The sequence below is a fragment of the Pristiophorus japonicus genome, chromosome 1 (genome assembly GCF_044704955.1).
Source record: "Pristiophorus japonicus isolate sPriJap1 chromosome 1, sPriJap1.hap1, whole genome shotgun sequence".
In the NCBI taxonomy this organism is placed as follows: Eukaryota; Metazoa; Chordata; class Chondrichthyes; family Pristiophoridae; genus Pristiophorus; species Pristiophorus japonicus.
The window spans coordinates 439,154,138-439,172,326 of record NC_091977.1 but is presented as its reverse complement, the minus strand read 5'-3'; the positions used below and the strand labels follow the sequence as shown (position 1 = coordinate 439,172,326).

At 45.9% G+C, this 18,189-nt stretch overlaps 1 protein-coding gene across 7 annotated transcripts in view; it reads left to right on the top strand.

The window, feature by feature from the left end:
• The window catches only part of trappc9 (trafficking protein particle complex subunit 9), a 1,402,808-nt gene that overhangs the window by 672,319 nt on the left and 712,300 nt on the right, over positions 1–18,189 (top strand). For all 7 annotated transcript variants that reach the window (XR_011595734.1, XM_070892854.1, XM_070892846.1 and 4 more), the window contains one exon: positions 11,272–11,382. Coding sequence is in view for 6 of the 7 variants with exons in the window: in XM_070892854.1 (XP_070748955.1) it covers positions 11,272–11,382 (111 nt within the window). In the remaining variant the exon portion in view is untranslated. The remainder of the gene's footprint in view (positions 1–11,271; positions 11,383–18,189) is intronic.

Here is an 18,189-nt window from a genome sequence, read left to right as displayed (position 1 = left end):
TGACGGGACTGGACAGGTTAGATGCAGGAAAAATTCTGGATGTTGAAGTCCAGAACCAGGGGGCACAGTCTAAGAATAAAGGGATAAGCCATTTAGGACGAAGATGAGGAGCAACTTCTTCACTCAGAGAGTTTTTAACCTGTGGAATTCTCTGCCGCAGAGAGTTGTTGATGCCAGTTCATTGGATATATTCAAGAGAGAATTAGATATGGCCCTTACGGCTAAAGGGATCAAGGGGTATGGAGAGAAAGCAGGAAAGGGGTACTGAGGTGAATGATCAGCCATGATCTTATTGCATGGTGGTGCAGGCTCGAAGGGCTGAATGGCCTACACCTGCACCTATTTTCTATGTTTCTAATCAGCCTGGCGATGAACCCATGCCCCCACCCCACAAGACTGGAAAAGCCCCGTGAGAGTTACACAGCTGCAAAACTCTTGCATCAGCAGCTTATAAATGAATGCTTTGCATAAACTTACATTGGTGACAGTTAAAATTACGGAAAGACAACAGTTGCAGTTGCGTTACGTTACGTTCCATCCTTGCCGGGCCTGGCCGTTGTTTTCCAACAGTTGAATTCATGTTTTACCTTACCTTACGTTATTAGAAGACACTGCACAACAATTATAAAATTCAATAAAATGTTTTAATAATTTAAAACGGTCACTGTCTCTTTTAACTGTAATGCCCGAACAGCGCCTTCCCCCCCCTCCCCCCCTCCCCCCCCCACCGCCCCCAACAGTCACCCAACACTAAATTTAAAAATCAGTGAGAACAGAACAATAATAACAACAATAAAACACCTCCCTCCCTACCTGCAGCCATGCTTCCCTCCAGATCATGTACCTGTATCTTAGCCCTCCCGTTTGAATCCCAGGGTATCGGGACGGTGACGACTTGCTGGAGGCAAGGGTGAAGGGCGGTGGGTGGGTGCTGACTCTGACGGTGGCCGGATCCTCTCGGGTTGGTGGACGAGAAGACGTTTCTGAGGAAACTACTTCGGAGCCAGAAGGAAGTTCTTCCTCCTGACTTGTGTCTGTGCTGGTGCTTGGTTGGACGGCACCTTGGTGTGCAGTGCCGTCTCCCACCAGTCTCGCACGCCGCAAGGCATGGATGGCGGCGGTCTGCTCACGCATTTCCCTGATCATCTGCTGCATATCCTCCGATATGCGAGCGGATATCCGGGCAATGTTCCCCATGAACCCAACAAATGCCTGGAGGAGCTAGCGACTTATCGTGACGCTCTCCATGCACAGTCTGTACATGCCCTTAATTCGATTTGCCCATAGCAACGCGTGCCAACCTCGCTGACTCAACCTCTGTGGGGTCGGCGTGGGCACTGTACGCCTTGGAGTCGCCTGCTGCAAACCCCAACGGTCCAAACTCCCAAAGCCCCACCCCACTGCTGGTCATAACGGGGAAACCGAGGCTGTCAGGGCCCGCTGGAAGGAGCACTTCGAAGATCTCCTCAATCGAGACTCTGCCTTTGACTCGAGTGTTCTCGACTCCATCCCGCAGCATGTGACCCGCCACCACCTCAGTGAAACCCCAACATTGCACAAGGTAGGAAAAGCCATAAGACAGACACGAGACTCCCAAAGCAAGTGCTCTATGCGGAGCTCCTTCACGGCAACCGAGCCAAAGGTGGGCAGCAGAAACGTTACAATGACACCCTCAAAGCCTCCCTGACAAAGTGCGACATTACCACTGATACCTGGGAGTCCCTGGTCAAAGACTGCCCGAACTGAAGAAAGTGCATCCGGGAGGGCGTTGAGCACTTAGTCTCAACGCCAAGAGCATGCAGAAATCAAGCGCAGGCAGCGGAAAGAGCGTGTGGCAAACCAGTCCCACCCACCCTTCCCCCAACAACTATCTGTCCCACCTGTTAGAGTCTGTGGCTCACGTATTGGACTGTTCAGGCACCAAAGAACTCACTTCAGGAGTGGAAGCAAATCTTGCTCGATGCCGAGGGACTGCCTATGATGATGGGCCCATTACTTCTTTTATCGAAGACGACGAAGTGGCCGCTGGTACAACATTCACCGGGATGCAAGGGGCATCCTCCTCTGTTTCCATAACATCTCCTTCCTCCCCTGACTCGGTGGTCTCTCCTCTTCCTCCTCTTCACTGCCTGTGCAGGTGCGGCCTCCCTTTGCGCCTCAGGAGCTGGGTGACCTGCAAAACACAAGTGAGCTTATCAGAACAGAAAGGTACACATGATACTTGCGCTGCACTGGCATATGTAAGAGGAGCAGCACTACTACAATAAATGTGACCGAGACGTTACATATTAATGCATCATATGGTAGTAAATATGGTAGTACATCTACGTGGAATTCACTGCTCCAGAGAGCTGTGGAGGCTGGATCAGTGACTATATTTGAGTTGGAGATCGACAGAATGATACAGGAGTGAAGGTTTATGGGGAGCAGACAGGGAAGTGGAGCTGAGCCCTACATCAAATCAGCATTGATCTTATCAAATAGCGGAGCAGGCTCGAGGAGCCAGATGGTCGCCTCCTGCTCCTATTTCTTACGTCTTATGTTGTTAACCTGAGAGTAGCACAGAAACTGCATGCATAGCATGACATCATTCGTAGATTATAATGAAATGACGTTCCATTACTTTAAGTTAACACTGCTTTATATATTACGTGATGCAAAGGAAGGTTCTGTACCACCATGGGTGGTGGCCAAGCGACTGTGGCTCCCGAAAAGTGCTGCCGCACGCTCCTCGAAGTCAGTGAGCTTTACCAGCTGTGCGGGCCCTCCTCCAGTGCGCCTGCACTCCGCACGATTCTTAGATATCTTCCTCTGCAAACGTGACAAGAACATGGCATAAGCTGATTGATTAGGTACTATCGTGGAAAGACAACAGTTTCCAACGTTATATCCACAATTGATGCATGGTTAGAACAAAGATCGTGTTTAGGATCGAATGCTTGACACAAGCATCTCCACTCCAATCTCCATGAAGGGCCCCTGGGGGGTGGGAGGCTGGGAATCAGGACAGCTGGTGAGCTCGGCAATGACCGGAGCTAATGTCTCAGTGTCCCAGGGCAGACAGGGAGCCAGGGCAGCTCTCTCCCCAGTCCAGGTTGGGTCACTGTTTAAGTGACAGCAGCCGGAGAGACTGACAGTGTGGGTGAAGGTGACCGGACCCCTCAGTGCTCAACCGTGTCCCATCCACCAACATAACCCAAAAGGAGACAGTGCCAAAGTTAGACTCAAAGGGCGCAGGTTCAGAACCCTGACCAAATCTTAGCCGGGAATCTACGCAAGAATACACAACGTAATTTCAATTTGGCAGATTTACATATTCAGTGGATCATTGTAATTTAAAATCTTATTTAATACTTACTCTTGAAACAAAGCTGTTCCACCTTTTTCGACACTGGTCCGATCCCCTGGGCTTGTGGGACACCGAGGACACTACATCGGCGATCTCCCCCCACATTTTCCGATACGCCCGGGGTGGCGGTTTCCCACGCCCACCCCGGATTAATTGGGCCCAGTGAGAGTGCATCTCCCCGACGAGGGCTTCGGCCTCGTCGGAGAAGGGTTTGGCCCTCCTCCCCACCCCATCTGGCCCCCCCCCCCCCCCCCCACATCCTGCCCACTCTTTGCAGACTCCTCGTGCTGGGACATTTTTTTTATTATCTTCTCTCTCTCTCTCTCATTGCTTTCTTTAGTTCTCTAACTGCTTTCTCTCTCTCTGTACGTGTCTCTCTTTCTCTCTCCCTCCCATAGCTTCTGTGCATGTCTGGATGACCCCTGACCTCCCGAATTGTGGAAAAACTTCTTTGCAAAAAAAAAACGCACGCGCAGAAAGGCCGTTGCTAGGGACGTCTTGCCTTCCACATTGCTGGGGCCCATTTTGCAACATGAAGGCCCAGTCCACATCACTGAGCTATCGCCGGAAAAAAAATACCGGAAGTTGCGATCTGAAAAATGGCCGATCTTCCAGTGATCCTGAGAGCTGAAACATTGCTCAGGCTGGAACAGCGCCCATTTTCTGGGTCCGAGTGATCTAAGTGGAAAGTCCAGCTCATAGAGTACAAAAGCAAGGAAGTTATGATAAACTTTTATATACTGGTTCGGCCTGAACTTAGAGTATTGTGTCCAAATCTTGGCACCACACTTTAGGAAGGATGTGAAGGCCTTAGCGAGGTTGTGAAAAAGATTTACAAGAATGATTCCAGGGATGAGGGACTTCATTTTTGTGGATAGATTGGAGAAGCTAGTGTCATTCTCCTTAGAGCAGAGAAGGTTGAGAGGAGATTTGATCGAGGTGTCCAAACTCGTGAGGGATCTAGACAGAGTAGATAGAGAAAAACTGCTCCCATTGGCGGAAGGGTTGAGAACCAGTTTTGAGGTGATTTTAAAAAAATGTGTTCATGGCATGTGGGTGTCACTGGCAAAGCCAGCATTTATTGCCCATCCCTAATTGACCTGCCTCTGACTTGCTCTTGTTGCCACAGTGGTTATATGGTTGGTCCAGTTAAGTTTTTGGTCAGTGGTGGCCCCCCAGAATGTTAATGGTGGGATATTCAGTGATGGTAATGCTGTTGAATGTCAAGGGGCGGTGTTAGAGTCTCGCTTGTTGGAGATAGTCATTGCCTGGCACTTGTGTGGCGTGAATGTTACTCGTCACTTACCAGCCCCATCCTGAATGTCATCCAGGTCTTGCTGCATGCGGACATAGGTTGCTTCATTGCTTGAGGAGTTGCGAATGGCATTGAGCACTATGCAGTCATCAGCGAACATTCCCACTTCTCACTTTGTGATGGAGCGAAGATCACTAATGAAGCAGCTGAAGATGGTTGGGCCTCGGACACTGGCCTGAAGAACTCCTGCAGTGATGTCCTGGGGCTGTGATGATTGGCCTCTAACAACTACAACCATCTTCCTTTGTGCTGGGTATGACTCCAGCCACTGGAGAGGTTTCCCCCTGATTCCCATTGACTTCAGTTTTAACCGGGCTCCGTGATGGCACACTTGGACAAATACTGCCTTAATATCAAGGGCAGTCACTCTCACCTCTCACCTTAAAAGAACTAAAGGCGACATGAGGAAAACAATTTTACACATCGTATGGTTAGGATCTGGAATGCACTGCCTTAGAGGGTGATGGAAGCAGACTCGATTATGATTTTCAAAAGGGAGTTAGATAAGTATATGAAGGAAAAACATTTGCAGGGTACGGAGAAAGGAAGGGGAGTGGGACGAGCTGAACTGTTCTTGCAGAGAGCCGGCACGGGCTTGATGGGCCGAATGGCTACCTTCTGTGCTGTAACTATTCTATGGGCTAGAACCTCCACTTTTTTTTTTTGCATGCTTAATGCCCATTTTACCACTGAAATGATATATAATGCCCATATGTCGCCCATTCTGGCACAAAATGGAAACTGACTGGCTTTTTTTTTAGGAGACTTATCGCTGAGCGTTATTTTCCCAATGGGCTAAACGCCGAGAAAAAATATCATCGCCCGCCCACGTTTTTGGGGCGGAATCAGCAGAATGGGCAAATTCAACCCCCACAATATCGCCCAGCATTACTTTCTGCACAGAATTAACGCCGAGATTCAATATTAACGCCCGCCCTCTGTTTTTTGTCATAAAGAGCATATTTACCCAAACTAGCGGCCATGGAGATCGCCCATCTTCAATTTCACCACCTCGCACACATCGCCCACAATGTTGCTCGCTCAAAAACCGCCCACAAAAAGTGGAACTAACTGGAACGAATGTCAGCGGTGTGGCTGGCATTTGTTAAATCCCGCTCTTAGGTGAGGAGCTGATATCGGAAAGATTTGCCTGAAAGAGCGCTGATGAGAGTTCCAACGCTGACGCACTGCTGTGTGTGTGCAGCTCAGACATTAATGGTGCCCATCATCTTGGTGCCAGTTAAAATTTACGTTGATTGACGTTAAGTTGTATTTAACCCTTTCATGGTAAGGAATCATCAGTGTGTAACTGTCCAGCTATCTGAGACAATGCGCAACAAGGTTATGTTCAAGAACAAAAGTTTAATACCAACATTGGTCTGAATCTTAAGTATCATCAATAACACCCAACCCCCTGCCCACAACCCACTTTTTCCACCATTGACATTAATCACATGTTCAACATGTCTAACAACACAGAATACGAAGGCAAAGCAGGAGTGTGGTCCCCAGCCCCCATAGATTGCAACAAATTGCATACACCCAGATGGAGATAAAACACAGCCATCACCTGCACACATGCACCTCAGTTTCCTTCCCCCGCCTCTCCTTCTCCCCACCTCTACCCTTTCCTCTCCTCGCACGACGGCGCCTGGCCGAGAAGCTCCTCAGGCGGTGCCTCATTGGGGGGATGAAGGCAGCTGCGGTGGTTGCACAGGTACGGGAATGGGAGCTGCCGAGGGGACAACATTCTCTGATGCAGAAGCAGGATCTTGGTCCTTGCTCTCATCTGTCGTTCGCAATGGTGGTGCGGAACCTAGGGGTAGAGTGCCGCACTCGAGGACCACTGGGAGGCCTGAGGCAGCAGTGTTCCTGGCTATCTCATCCAGGGACTCTGCCATGCGCGGAATGTACTCGGTCATGCTGGCCAGGTGTCGGGATATGCCCCCCAATGCTTCGATGAGCTGGTCACTAATGTGTACAGTCCTCCTGGACAACTGTACCATCTCTCTGCTGCCATGTCGCGCTCGTGGAACAGACCTGCCGCGTCCATGAGGCCTCTGCAGGGTCGGCGCCGTCCTGGGGACAAATGGGGTGCCCTGTAGAGAGATGCTTGGGGCTCGAACCTCAAGAGTGAAGGCGGGAATGACCGGAGGACCACTCGATGACCTTGGGGTGGAATGGGTTCTGGTGCGTGGCGATGCAGGTTCTTCGAAGTCCGCGCTCTCATCCGTCAAGAACAGACCCAACGGATTGATGGGAGACAATCGGAGCTCCTCAGCACCAGATGTAGTAGGATTGTCCGCCGACTCCTGCCCTGCGCCCCCACCTTCTGGCCTCTGAGGTCTTGCCTTGGTACGCGCTGCTGGCTGAGCTGCAAGGCACAAATGAGGTTATTAGAGGAGAAGGAGGTGCTCTGGTGGCAAGGTGAGTCCAGCGCTACACGCAACATATGCACGACAAAAGCACCACCGCTCTCAAAATCATTGCAGACATCACATTTCATGACCATCAACACATTGTGCATTGCAATGATTTTCATTAAGCCAGCATTATTTCTGACACTTTTAGAAATCATCTATCATTTTTGATTGTTCGGATATGAGTTGGTGTGGTATCTATTGACGTTACATCACGCAATGGTGTAAGCTTTAGTCACGTGGCATCACTTCAGAATCTGCAGATGTATCCATGGCTGTCCCGGGGTGCTTCCCCACGAGTGCTAGCACTCGCTCCTCCATTTCTGTGATGTTGCTGGGGACTGGTGGCCCCCCCCACCCGTTCACCTCTGCACGGACCTCATAGCTTCTTCTGTCAAAGGTGACAGGATGACATGGCATGAGACCATTGTGTGATATCATTGCGAGGTACTGTCACAGAGAATGCAACAACACTTAACTGACAGATGTAATCATGATTATTATGATTATTATCATTCTTTACCTAAAGACGTACACCGTGACTGCAGGCTTTGAGTGAAAACATTCCCTGTAAAAGTGAAAGACCTCACATCTGCTGATAGTCACTCATGACTATTACAAATCAAATTCTATAAATACATAAATACATGTAAATCAATGTAATACTTACTCTTGCGGATTCCACAAGGTCATTCCATCGTTTGTGGCATTTGTTGTCCTCACGCACCTCGTTGATCATCGACGAGACCACCTCTGCTATCGCAGTCCATATCCTCTGGTGGGCCTTTGGGGTGGGCTTTCCACGCCCTCCCTGTGTCAAATCAACCCAGCATGACTCGACCTCCTGCAGGAGAGAGGCATTTGCCTCGTCCGAGAACCTCCTGGCTCTTTTGTGGCCTCCAATGTGCTCCTCTCCCACCTCACTGCTCTTTCCAGTGTCAGTCTCCACAGCATTCTGTGATGCCGCTTCCTCCTCCTCCCTCCATTTTAGGGCAAATTCGGTCAAATATGTGGCTACTTTTTGTTTGCCTACGTGCTGACAAGCTCTAAAGTCTCCCTCCTTCCTCCCAAAGCAGCCACACCACACCCAGCCATGCCTTCAGTCCCTCTGAGCTCCCTCTCTCTCTGTCTCCTCTTCTGCACATATCATGGTGACCCTTGACCTCCAGAATCGTGGGAATCGAGCGTTGCCATGCCACTGCTAAGGACATCCACACTTTACGGCAGAAGGTCAAAAAAAATTTTGCGTTACCGCCCATTTGATATTGCTCGCGGTAATGCCCATTTTCAAAAATGTAAAATAGGTGTTTTGAGAATTGGTGAGAAGCCGGCGATCTGAAAACCCTTTTCTTTTACCACCCACGCCGGAAATAACGTGCATTTTTGGGCAATAAGCACAAAAGTGGAGGTTCTAGCCCTATGATTCTATGACTGAGGGGGTTCTGCTCTCTGACTGGGGGGGGGTGGGGGGCGATCTGCCCTCTGACTTCATTTGGCTCTATGTGAAATCTGTAAAGAAAAGGACAATCAATTGAATATCATCACCATAGGCAGTCCCTAGAAATTGAGGAAGTACTTGCTTCCACTCCAAAAGTGAGTTCTTACGTGACTGAACAGTCCAATACGGGAATTACAGTCTCTGTCACAGGTGGGACAGACAGTCGTTGGAGGAAAGGGTGGGTGGGGAGTCTGGTTTGCCGCACGCTCTTTCTGCTGCCTGCACTTGTTTTCTGCATGCTCTCGGTGACGAGACTAGAGGTGCTTAGTGTTCTCCTGGATGCACTTCTTCCACTTAGTACGGTTTTTGGCCAGGGACTCTCAGGTGTAGGTGAGGATGTTGCACTTTGTCAAGGATGCTTGAGGGTGTCCTCGAAATGGTTCCTCTGCCCACCTGGGGCTTTCTTGCAGTGTAGGAGTTCCGAGTAGGGCACTTGCTTTGGGAGTCTTGTGTCGGGCATGCAAACAATGTGGCCCACCCGACGGAGCTGGTCGAGTGTGGTCAGTGCTTCGATGCTGGGGATGTTGGCCTGATTAAGACCACTAACGTTGGTGGGTCTGTCCTCCCAGGGGATTTGCAGGATCTTGCGGACACATCGTTGGTAGTATTTCTCCAGCGATTGGAGATGTCTACTGTATATGGCCCATGTCTCTGAGCCATACAGGAGGGCAGGTATCACTACAGCTCTGTAGACCATAAGCTTGGTGCCAGATTTGAGGGCCTGATCTTGGAACACACACTTCCTCAGGCGGCCGAAGGCTGCACTGGTGCACTTGAAGCAGTGTTGAAACTCGTCGTCAATGTCTGTCTTAGCTAATAATAGGCTCCCGAGGTATGGAAAGTGGTCTACGTTGTCCAGGGTCGCGCCGTGGATCTTGATGACTGGGCGGCAGTGCTGTGTGGTGGGGTCAGGTTGATGGAGGACCTTTGTCTTACGGATGTTTAGCGTAAGGTCCATGCTTTCATATGCCTCGGTGAAGATGTTGATGATGACTTGGAGTTCAGCCTCTGAATGTGCGCAGACACGAGCGTCGTCAGCATACTGTAGCTCGACCACAGAGGATGGGACAGTCTTGGATCTCACCTGTAGGCGACGAAGGTTGCACAGGTTCCCAATGGTTCTATAGTTTAGTTCCACTCCAGCAGGGAGATTGTTGAGTGTGAGGTGGAGCATTGCAGCGAGGAAGATCGACAAGAGGGTTGGCGCGATGACGTAGCCCTGCTTGACCTTTGTCCGGACATGGATTGGGTCTGTGGTGGATCCATTGGTCAGGATCACGGCTCACATGTCATCGTGGAGCAGGTGGACGATGGCAACAAACTTTTGGGGGCAGCTGAAACGGAGGAGGACGTTCCATAGTCCCTCGCGGTTAACAGTGTTAAAGGCCTTTGTAATTCAATATAGTTGTTCACTCACTGACTTGTGCACCTGGGTGAACAGTCACCAAGCACATCTTGAAACAATTAGCATGTTTCACAGGGCTATTAATCAATGGCATAATCTCATCGGGGTCGTCATATTACAGATAGCACTTGCCAAACATCAGAAGAGGTCATTGATAAGCTTTATGAATGTGTTGGGCAGTTTGCTGTCCATGCTTTGAGCCCAGTACCTCTGCCTCACACACTGACTTCTAAAAGGTGAAACTATTTCGCAGGGCTTTTTGAAATAAGAATGTCAAACTTTTGATGTACCAGGCTTTAGACGAGCTGAAATGACGAGATGCAGCTCTATAGATATGACAATTATGTAATTTCAAGAAAGACTGTAATCAGTACGGATTAAGTGGCTGTTCCCCTGCTGCGAAGCATTTGCCCATCTTTTTAGAAAGATCTATTAAGAAAGCCAATCAATAAAAGCTCAACTAGACCATATTTGTCTCTCTCACCCTTTCTTAAAATGGTTCAAAGGAGTTTTGTTGTTTGCATTAACTTGCTATTGTTATTTGCTTCTGTAAATGCTTCTGTCTGAGTAAACCTATTTGTCAGCTTATTCTGTTTTATAAATGTCATGAGTGATATGAATTATCTTCTGAAGTAACGTGGGCACTTATGGAAATGTTAAATGAAAATCAGAGATGATGAACTAGTCTGTTGTCTGCCTCGGACATACTATTCCGGATAACTTGTGCACAATATCTTATCAGTTCATAGGTATTACATGCTTGCCTATGGATGCTAGGTTTTGTGCTGGGCATGAGAAATACAGGTATTCGTCAACCGAAGATAGGTGGCCAAACAAGTGCTGTGCATATCATGTTGCACTTGAGTTGAAAACATGCATTTATATAAAATAATACAAGTAACCTGATAGTTGCTGATCAGGCTTCCACTCATGTGGGAAAGGGCCTTATTTTCACTCATGTGCTTTCTCCTGTGGTGTCACTTAAATCAAGATCTCACTCGATGGTGTGACATATTGAAACACAAATGAAACCAGTGAACTGCACCACTACACATGTCGGACACACATTTATTTTATATATAGGAAGACACTGTGTGATTGGGTATTTTGAATCTAAAATGTAAGTTCTATATTCCAGATTATACTATTTCTTATACGGACAAATTAAATGACATGCATCTTGAAACATCACTCTGTATTTTGGTAGTCATTTTATTTCTGGTCTGTTTGAAAATTCTTTGATTTTGATTGTGCTATTAAACGTGTTGAATTCTGTTTCAACAGCACCCGGCAATGCCACCTTCTCTTAGATATCTTCAACTCAACAGAGCATGAATTGACCATTAGTGCAAAGAATAATGAGGATTTAATTCTGCATGCTGGAGAGTGTCAGAGGTAGGTGATTGAGAGCAAAACCAACTAATTGCTAAATTGTTTTTGACAATCACTAGCTGCAAATAGTAATCTTTGTCAGAAATAGTTACTGACATTTAGTCTACTCCAAAAAAAATTCTACTGTGATTTTTGTAGAAATTAGTTTGAAAGTTCTGGTTTTGATATTTTCTTGTATTCACTGAATGTTTGGTTCAGTAATCATTCAGGATTTTGCATGTAATGTGTATTATATGTGCCCTGATTGCAAACATCGGAAGTGTAATTCCAATAGTAGTGCAAAAAGAATAACTGTTTTTCTGGCCCTCATTGAAACATATCAGAAAGTAGTCCATTAAGCTGTTGATTACGAACAGATGTAACATTTGAGAAAAAACAATGACGAAATGCTAGAAACACATACTATGTATCACTGAGCATGGTCTTTGTCATCATCATCATCAGAGGCAGTCCCTTGAAACGAGGATGACATGTTTCCACGCCAAAAAAAGGATGAGTTCACAGGTATTTAAATGAAGGACCTAATATTCCAGGTCCTGAACTACATCCTGAAGGGTGGAAGATGCCTGTGCGTGGATTTTTTTTAACGTGGGGTGGCCATTGCACACCAACCACCACACGGCTTGACAGAGCTAGGTCTTAGTCCAGTGGCAAGGATTAACCAAGATTACTGGAGACCTGCTCTGCTGCACGGACCTAATGCGCACACATAGCGCAGTGTGGGCTGACTCATGTTGCCCCTGGGCCTTCGCCTCTTCTGGCCCCGAAATCACGCCTCTCCTGGGCCCCGATCACATTGCTCTACAATCTCTCGCTGCTCGTTGGCCCCGACCTCGCCACTCCTGCTGTATCTGCCCACGCTCCAATCATGTATGGGTACGGTAGCATACTGGTTATGTTACTGGACTAGTAATCCAGTGGCCTAGACGAATGACTAATGTTCAAATCGCACCATGTCAGCTGGGGAATTTAAATTCAGTTAATTAAATATTTTTTAAAGTGTGGTATAGAAAGCTAGTATCAGTAATGGTGACCATAAAACTACTGGATTGTTATAAAAACCCATCTGGTTCACTAATGTCCTTTAGGTTCTGGTCTATATGTGACTCAAGACCCACAGCAATGTGGTTGACTCTTAACTGCCGAGCAAGTGATTCAATGGCTCATCACCATCTTCTCAAGGGCAATTAGTTTTGGACAATAAATGCTGGCCATGAACGAATACATTAAAAAAAAATGCATCACTCAACAATTAATTTCGGTCACAATCTATTCAGGGCAAAAAACAAATGCTGGAAACACTCAGTATGTCAGATAATATAGAAAAAACAAAAATATTCAAGTTTCAGATGGACAAACAACTCCTCTTCACAATATTCACAGCAACTTTGATTTAAACAGCCTTCATTGACTCTTCCTCCAGGTGGTCTTTGACAGGTCTTTGTATACATGTTAATGAGGCTGACTGTCTAGTTAAGAGTAATTGACTTCTCAACAACAAGACGATATAAAAGAATGATAGTAGATTAAGGTTTTAACACTAATGATAATCTAGTTAGTTTGACCGAGTTGCAACTGAGAGACAACATGCAACACCATAGACAGGAATACTTGTGTCATATTATGACCACAGATAGTAAGGATTTGATTGTTACTAATCTACCAATACTACTGAAAAGAAAGCCATTCAAAGGATCTTAACCAATTGATTTGTCTGCTTAATTTTTGAACTGATTCAGAACTAGTGTTGTTTGAGCTGACTTCAAAAAATGGTTGTATTTCAATTCCACTGTGAAAGACTAGCTATTAATAAACTTGTCCAACCTTGCCTCGTGAGATTGAGTGTCATCTTCTAAAGCAACGTGAGTGCGTATTAGCAATCCTGCATATAAATCCAGAGACGATAAATAAATCTATTATTTGCCCAGGACACATTATACCAGATTATTTTGCACACCAGGTCATGCTTTTGTTCATTGGGGAAGTCAGAGTCCTTGCTTATGGGAGCTGGTTTTTATATTGAGCATGAGAAAAGCATTTCAAGAGTTTAAATCAGAACTTTGCATGTGCAGTTTAGTTCACAATAAAAAAAATAGAATTATATATATGTAAATGACATGCAAATTACAAATATTTTAAATGCCTTTCTCATTTTTTGTTTCCTCAATTTTATCTGTCATATGTCATTTCTTGCTAAGAGAGCAAGTAAGTAACTTAGTCCAAGGCTTTTCATACTCTTCAGCTTGCAGCTAAGAGGTGCATAGCAGCAGTGTGACATGATTTTGACAAGTTTCTCCAACTGTGGAACAAACCAGTTCAAAATTTGTAATTAACTACAAGAACAAATCAGCATTCTGTGCTGGTAGCACATTGAAGACAAAATGTCATCATGCTGTCTTTTTTTACTTGAATAGTTTGTAAAAATTCCTTTTTTAATTCATTTTCTGGATATGGGCATCGGCATCTGTTGCCCATCCCTAGTTTCCCTTGAGATGGTGGTGGTGAGCTGTCTTATTGAACTATTGTAGTCCATGTGGTGAAGTTACTCCCACAGTGTTGTTCGGTAGGGAGTTTCTTCATTGTCACTGGGTCAAAATCTTGGAATGGTGAGATATATGTGTCCAAGTCGGAATGGTGTGTGATTTGGAGGGGAACTTGGAGGTGATGGTGTTCTCGAGCAGCTGCTGCACTTGTCTTTCTCAGTCGTGAAGGTTGCAGGTCTGAGAGATGCTACCAAAGATGCCTTGGTGACTGCAGTGCATAATGTAGTACAGGGTATGCCGGTGATGGAAGGAGTGGATGTTTCAGGTGGTGGATGATGCCGATCAAGTGGATTGCTTTTTCCTGCCTGGTGTTGAGCTTTAAATGTACATAATAAGTTTAAAAAGAAAATCATGAATGCTAGAAATTGGAAATGTAAACAGAAATTACTAGAAATGTACAGCAAATTGATCAGCATCAGCAAGAAAAATTTAGGTTAATGTTCCAAGTCCAAAGTAAACATAGAAACATAGAAAAATAGGTGCAGGAGTAGGCCATATGGCCCGTCGAGCCTGCACTGCCATTCAATAAGATCATGGCTGATCATTCCTTCAGTACCCCTTTCCTGCTTTCTCTCCATACCCCTTGATCCCCTTAACCGTAAGAGCCATATCCAACTCCCTCTTGAATATATCCAGTGAACTGGCATCAACAACTCTCTGTGGCAAGGAATTCACTGGTTAACAACTCTCTGAGTGAAGAAGTTTCTCCTCATCTCAGTCGTAAATGGCCTACCCCTTATCCTAAGACTATGTCCCCTGGTTCTGGACTTCCCCAACGTCGGGAACATTCTTCCCGCATCCAACCTGTCCAGTCCTGTTAGAATCTTACATGTTTCTATGAGATCCCCTCTCATCCTTCTAAACTCCAGTGAATAAAGGCCCAGTTGATCCAGTCTCTCCTCATATGACAGCCCAGCCATCCCTGGAATCAGTCTGGTGAGCCTTCGTTGCACTCCCTCAATAGCAAGAATGTCCTTCCTCAGATTAGGAGACCAAAAACTGAACACAATATTCCAGGTGAGGCCTCACTAAGGCCCTGTACAACTGCAGTAAGACCTCCCTGCTTCTATATACAAATCCCCTAGCTATGAAGGCCATCATACTATTTGCCACCTTTTACCGCCTGCTGTACCTGCGTGCCCACTTTCAGCGATTGATGTACCATGACACCCAGATCTCGTTGTACCTCCCCTTTTCCTAATCTGTCACCATTCAGATAATAGTCTGTTTTTACCACCAAAGTGGATAACCTCACATTTATCCACATTATACTTCATCTGCCATGCATTTTCCCACTCACCTAACCTATCCAAGTCACTCTGCAGCCGCATAGCATCCTCATCGCAGCTCACACTGCCACCCAACTTAGTGTCATCTGCAAATTTGGAGATACTATATTTAATCCCCTCGTCTAAATCATTTGTCCTATTATCTTGAGCTTGAGGAACAGCACCTCATCTTTCGATTCGGCACTTTACTGCCTTCTGGGTTCCACATTGAAATCAACAATTTCATATAATAATCACTGCTCCCATTTTTTCAGACGGCAGCTGTTGCTGTTTCTTTACTTGTCCCATATAATTTCCTTTTGCTTTGTACAATCATACCTTTTGTCATTTAATCTCTCCTGCCTTCCACCCTATCACAGACCTTTCCTTTGTTTCTTTTCTCCCTTCTTTCCTTTCTCTGCCTCTGAACTTGCTAAAAACCAGTTACATCTCTTAACTTTTTCTAGTTCTGACAAAAGATCATCGACCTGAAACATTAACTCTGTTTCTCTCTCCACAGATGCGGCCTGACCTGCTGAGCATTTTCTATTTTTATTTCAGATTTCCAGCATCCGCAATATTTTGCTTTTGGACCTTTAAATAATTTTCCTCTTACTCAATCCTATCTTTTAGCAGTAAAGTGTGCCACGTACCACTCAGCTTTAATTGACAAGCTTGGCCATTATTTTTTCCAGAAAATAAACTGGCAAAAACATTTGTTGTTTTTGCAATCTTTATTTTATTCCAGGATCACAATCCAGATACTTCAATTTATTTGTTTTGCATTCTGTTAAAAGTGTATTCCAAGATTCTACAAGCATTTTTGGGACAAGAATTGTCAAACTGGCTATTTGATAAGACTGTTTCCCTGAGACTACAATTTCGAAAGTTACTGGAAAATGGAATACCAAGCAATTTGCTTTGTGCTTTATCTTGCACCAAGAGCAGAATTAACTTCTGAATTTTTATCGGGGAATGTGCAGAACTTGTTAAACTACAAAGATACATAATAGAAACAGAGAAACATAGAAAATTAGGTGCAGGAGCAGGCCATTCAGCCCTTATAGCCTGCACCGCCATTCAATGAGTTCATGGCTGAACATGAAACTTCAGTACCCCCTTCCTGCTTTCTCGCCATAACCCTTGATCCCCCGAGTAGTAAGGACTTCATCTAACTCCCTTTTGAATATATTTAGTGAATTGGCCTCAACTACTTTCTGTGGTAGAGAATTCCACAGGTTCACCACTCTCTGGGTGAAGAAGTTTCTCCTCATCTCGGTCCTAAATGGCTTACCCCTTATCCTCAGACTGTGACCCCTGGTTCTGGACTTCCCCAACATTGGGAACATTCTTCCTGCATCTAACCTGTCTAAACCCGTCAGAATTTTAAACGTTTCCATGAGGTCCCCTCTCATTCTTCTGAACTCCAGTGAATACAAGCCCAGTTGATCCAGTCTTTCTTGATAGGTCAGTCCTACCATCCCGGGAATCAGTCTGGTGAATCTTCGCTGCACTCCCTCAATAGCAAGAACGTCCTTCCTCAAGTTAGGAGACCAAAACTGTACACAATACTCCAGGTGTGGCCTCACCAAAGCCCTGTACAACTGTAGCAACACCTCCCTGCCCCTGTACTCAAATCCCCTCGCTATGAAGGCCAACATGCCATTTGCTTTCTTAACCGCCTGCTGTATCTGCATGCCAACCTTCAATGACTGATGTACCATGACACCCAGGTCTCGTTGCACCTTCCCTTTTCCTAATCTGTCACCATTCAGATAATAGTCTGTCTCTCTGTTTTTACCACCAAAGTGGATAACCTCACATTTATCCACATTATACTTCGTCTGCCATGCATTTGCCCACTCACCTAACCTATCCAAGTCACTCTGCAGCCTAATAGCATTCTCCTCGCAGCTCACACTGCCACCCAACTTAGTGTCATCTGCAAATTTGGAGATACTGCATTTAATCCCCTCGTCTAAATCATTAATGTACAATGTAAACAGCTGGGGCCCCAGCACAGAACCTTGCGGCACCCCACTAGTCACTGCCTGCCATTCTGAAAAGTACCCGTTTACTCCTACTCTTTGCTTCCTGTCTGACAACCAGTTCTCAATCCACGTCAGCACACTACCCCCAATTCCATGTGCTTTAACTTTGCACATTAATCTCTTGTGTGGGACCTTGTCGAAAGCCTTCTGAAAGTCCAAATATACCACATCAACTGGTTCTCCTTTGTCCACTTTACTGGAAACATCCTCAAAAAATTCCAGAAGATTTGTCAAGCATGATTTCCCTTTCACAAATCCATGCTGACTTGGACCTATCATGTCACCATTTTCCAAATGCGCTGCTATGACATCCTTAATAATTGATTCCATCATTTTACCCACTACTGAGTTCAGGCTGACCGGTCTATAATTCCCTGTTTTCTCTCTTCCCTCCTTTTTTAAAAAGTGGGGTTACATTGGCTACCCTCCACTCGATAGGAACTGATCCAGAGTCAATGGAATGTTGGAAAATGACTGTCAATGCATCCGCTATTTCCAAGGCCACCTCCTTAAGTACTCTGGGATGCAGTCCATCAGGCCCTGGGGATTTATCGCCCTTCAATCCCATCAATTTCCCCAACACAATTTCCCGACTAATAAAGATTTCCCTCCGTTCCCCCTCCTTACTAGACCCTCTGACCCCTTTTATATCCGGAAGGTTGTTTGTATCCTCCTTAGTGAATACCGAACCAAAGTACTTGTTCAATTGGTCTGCCATTTCTTTGTTCCCCGTTATGACTTCCCCTGATTCTGACTGCAGGGGACCTACGTTTGTCTTTACTAACCTTTTTCTCTTTACATATCTATAGAAACTTTTGCAATCCGCCTTAATGTTCGCTGCAAGCTTCTTCTCGTACTCCATTTTCCCTGCCCTAATCAAACCCTTTGTCCTCCTCTGCTGAGTTCTAAATTTCTCCCAGTCCCCGGGTTCGCTGCTATTTTTGGCCA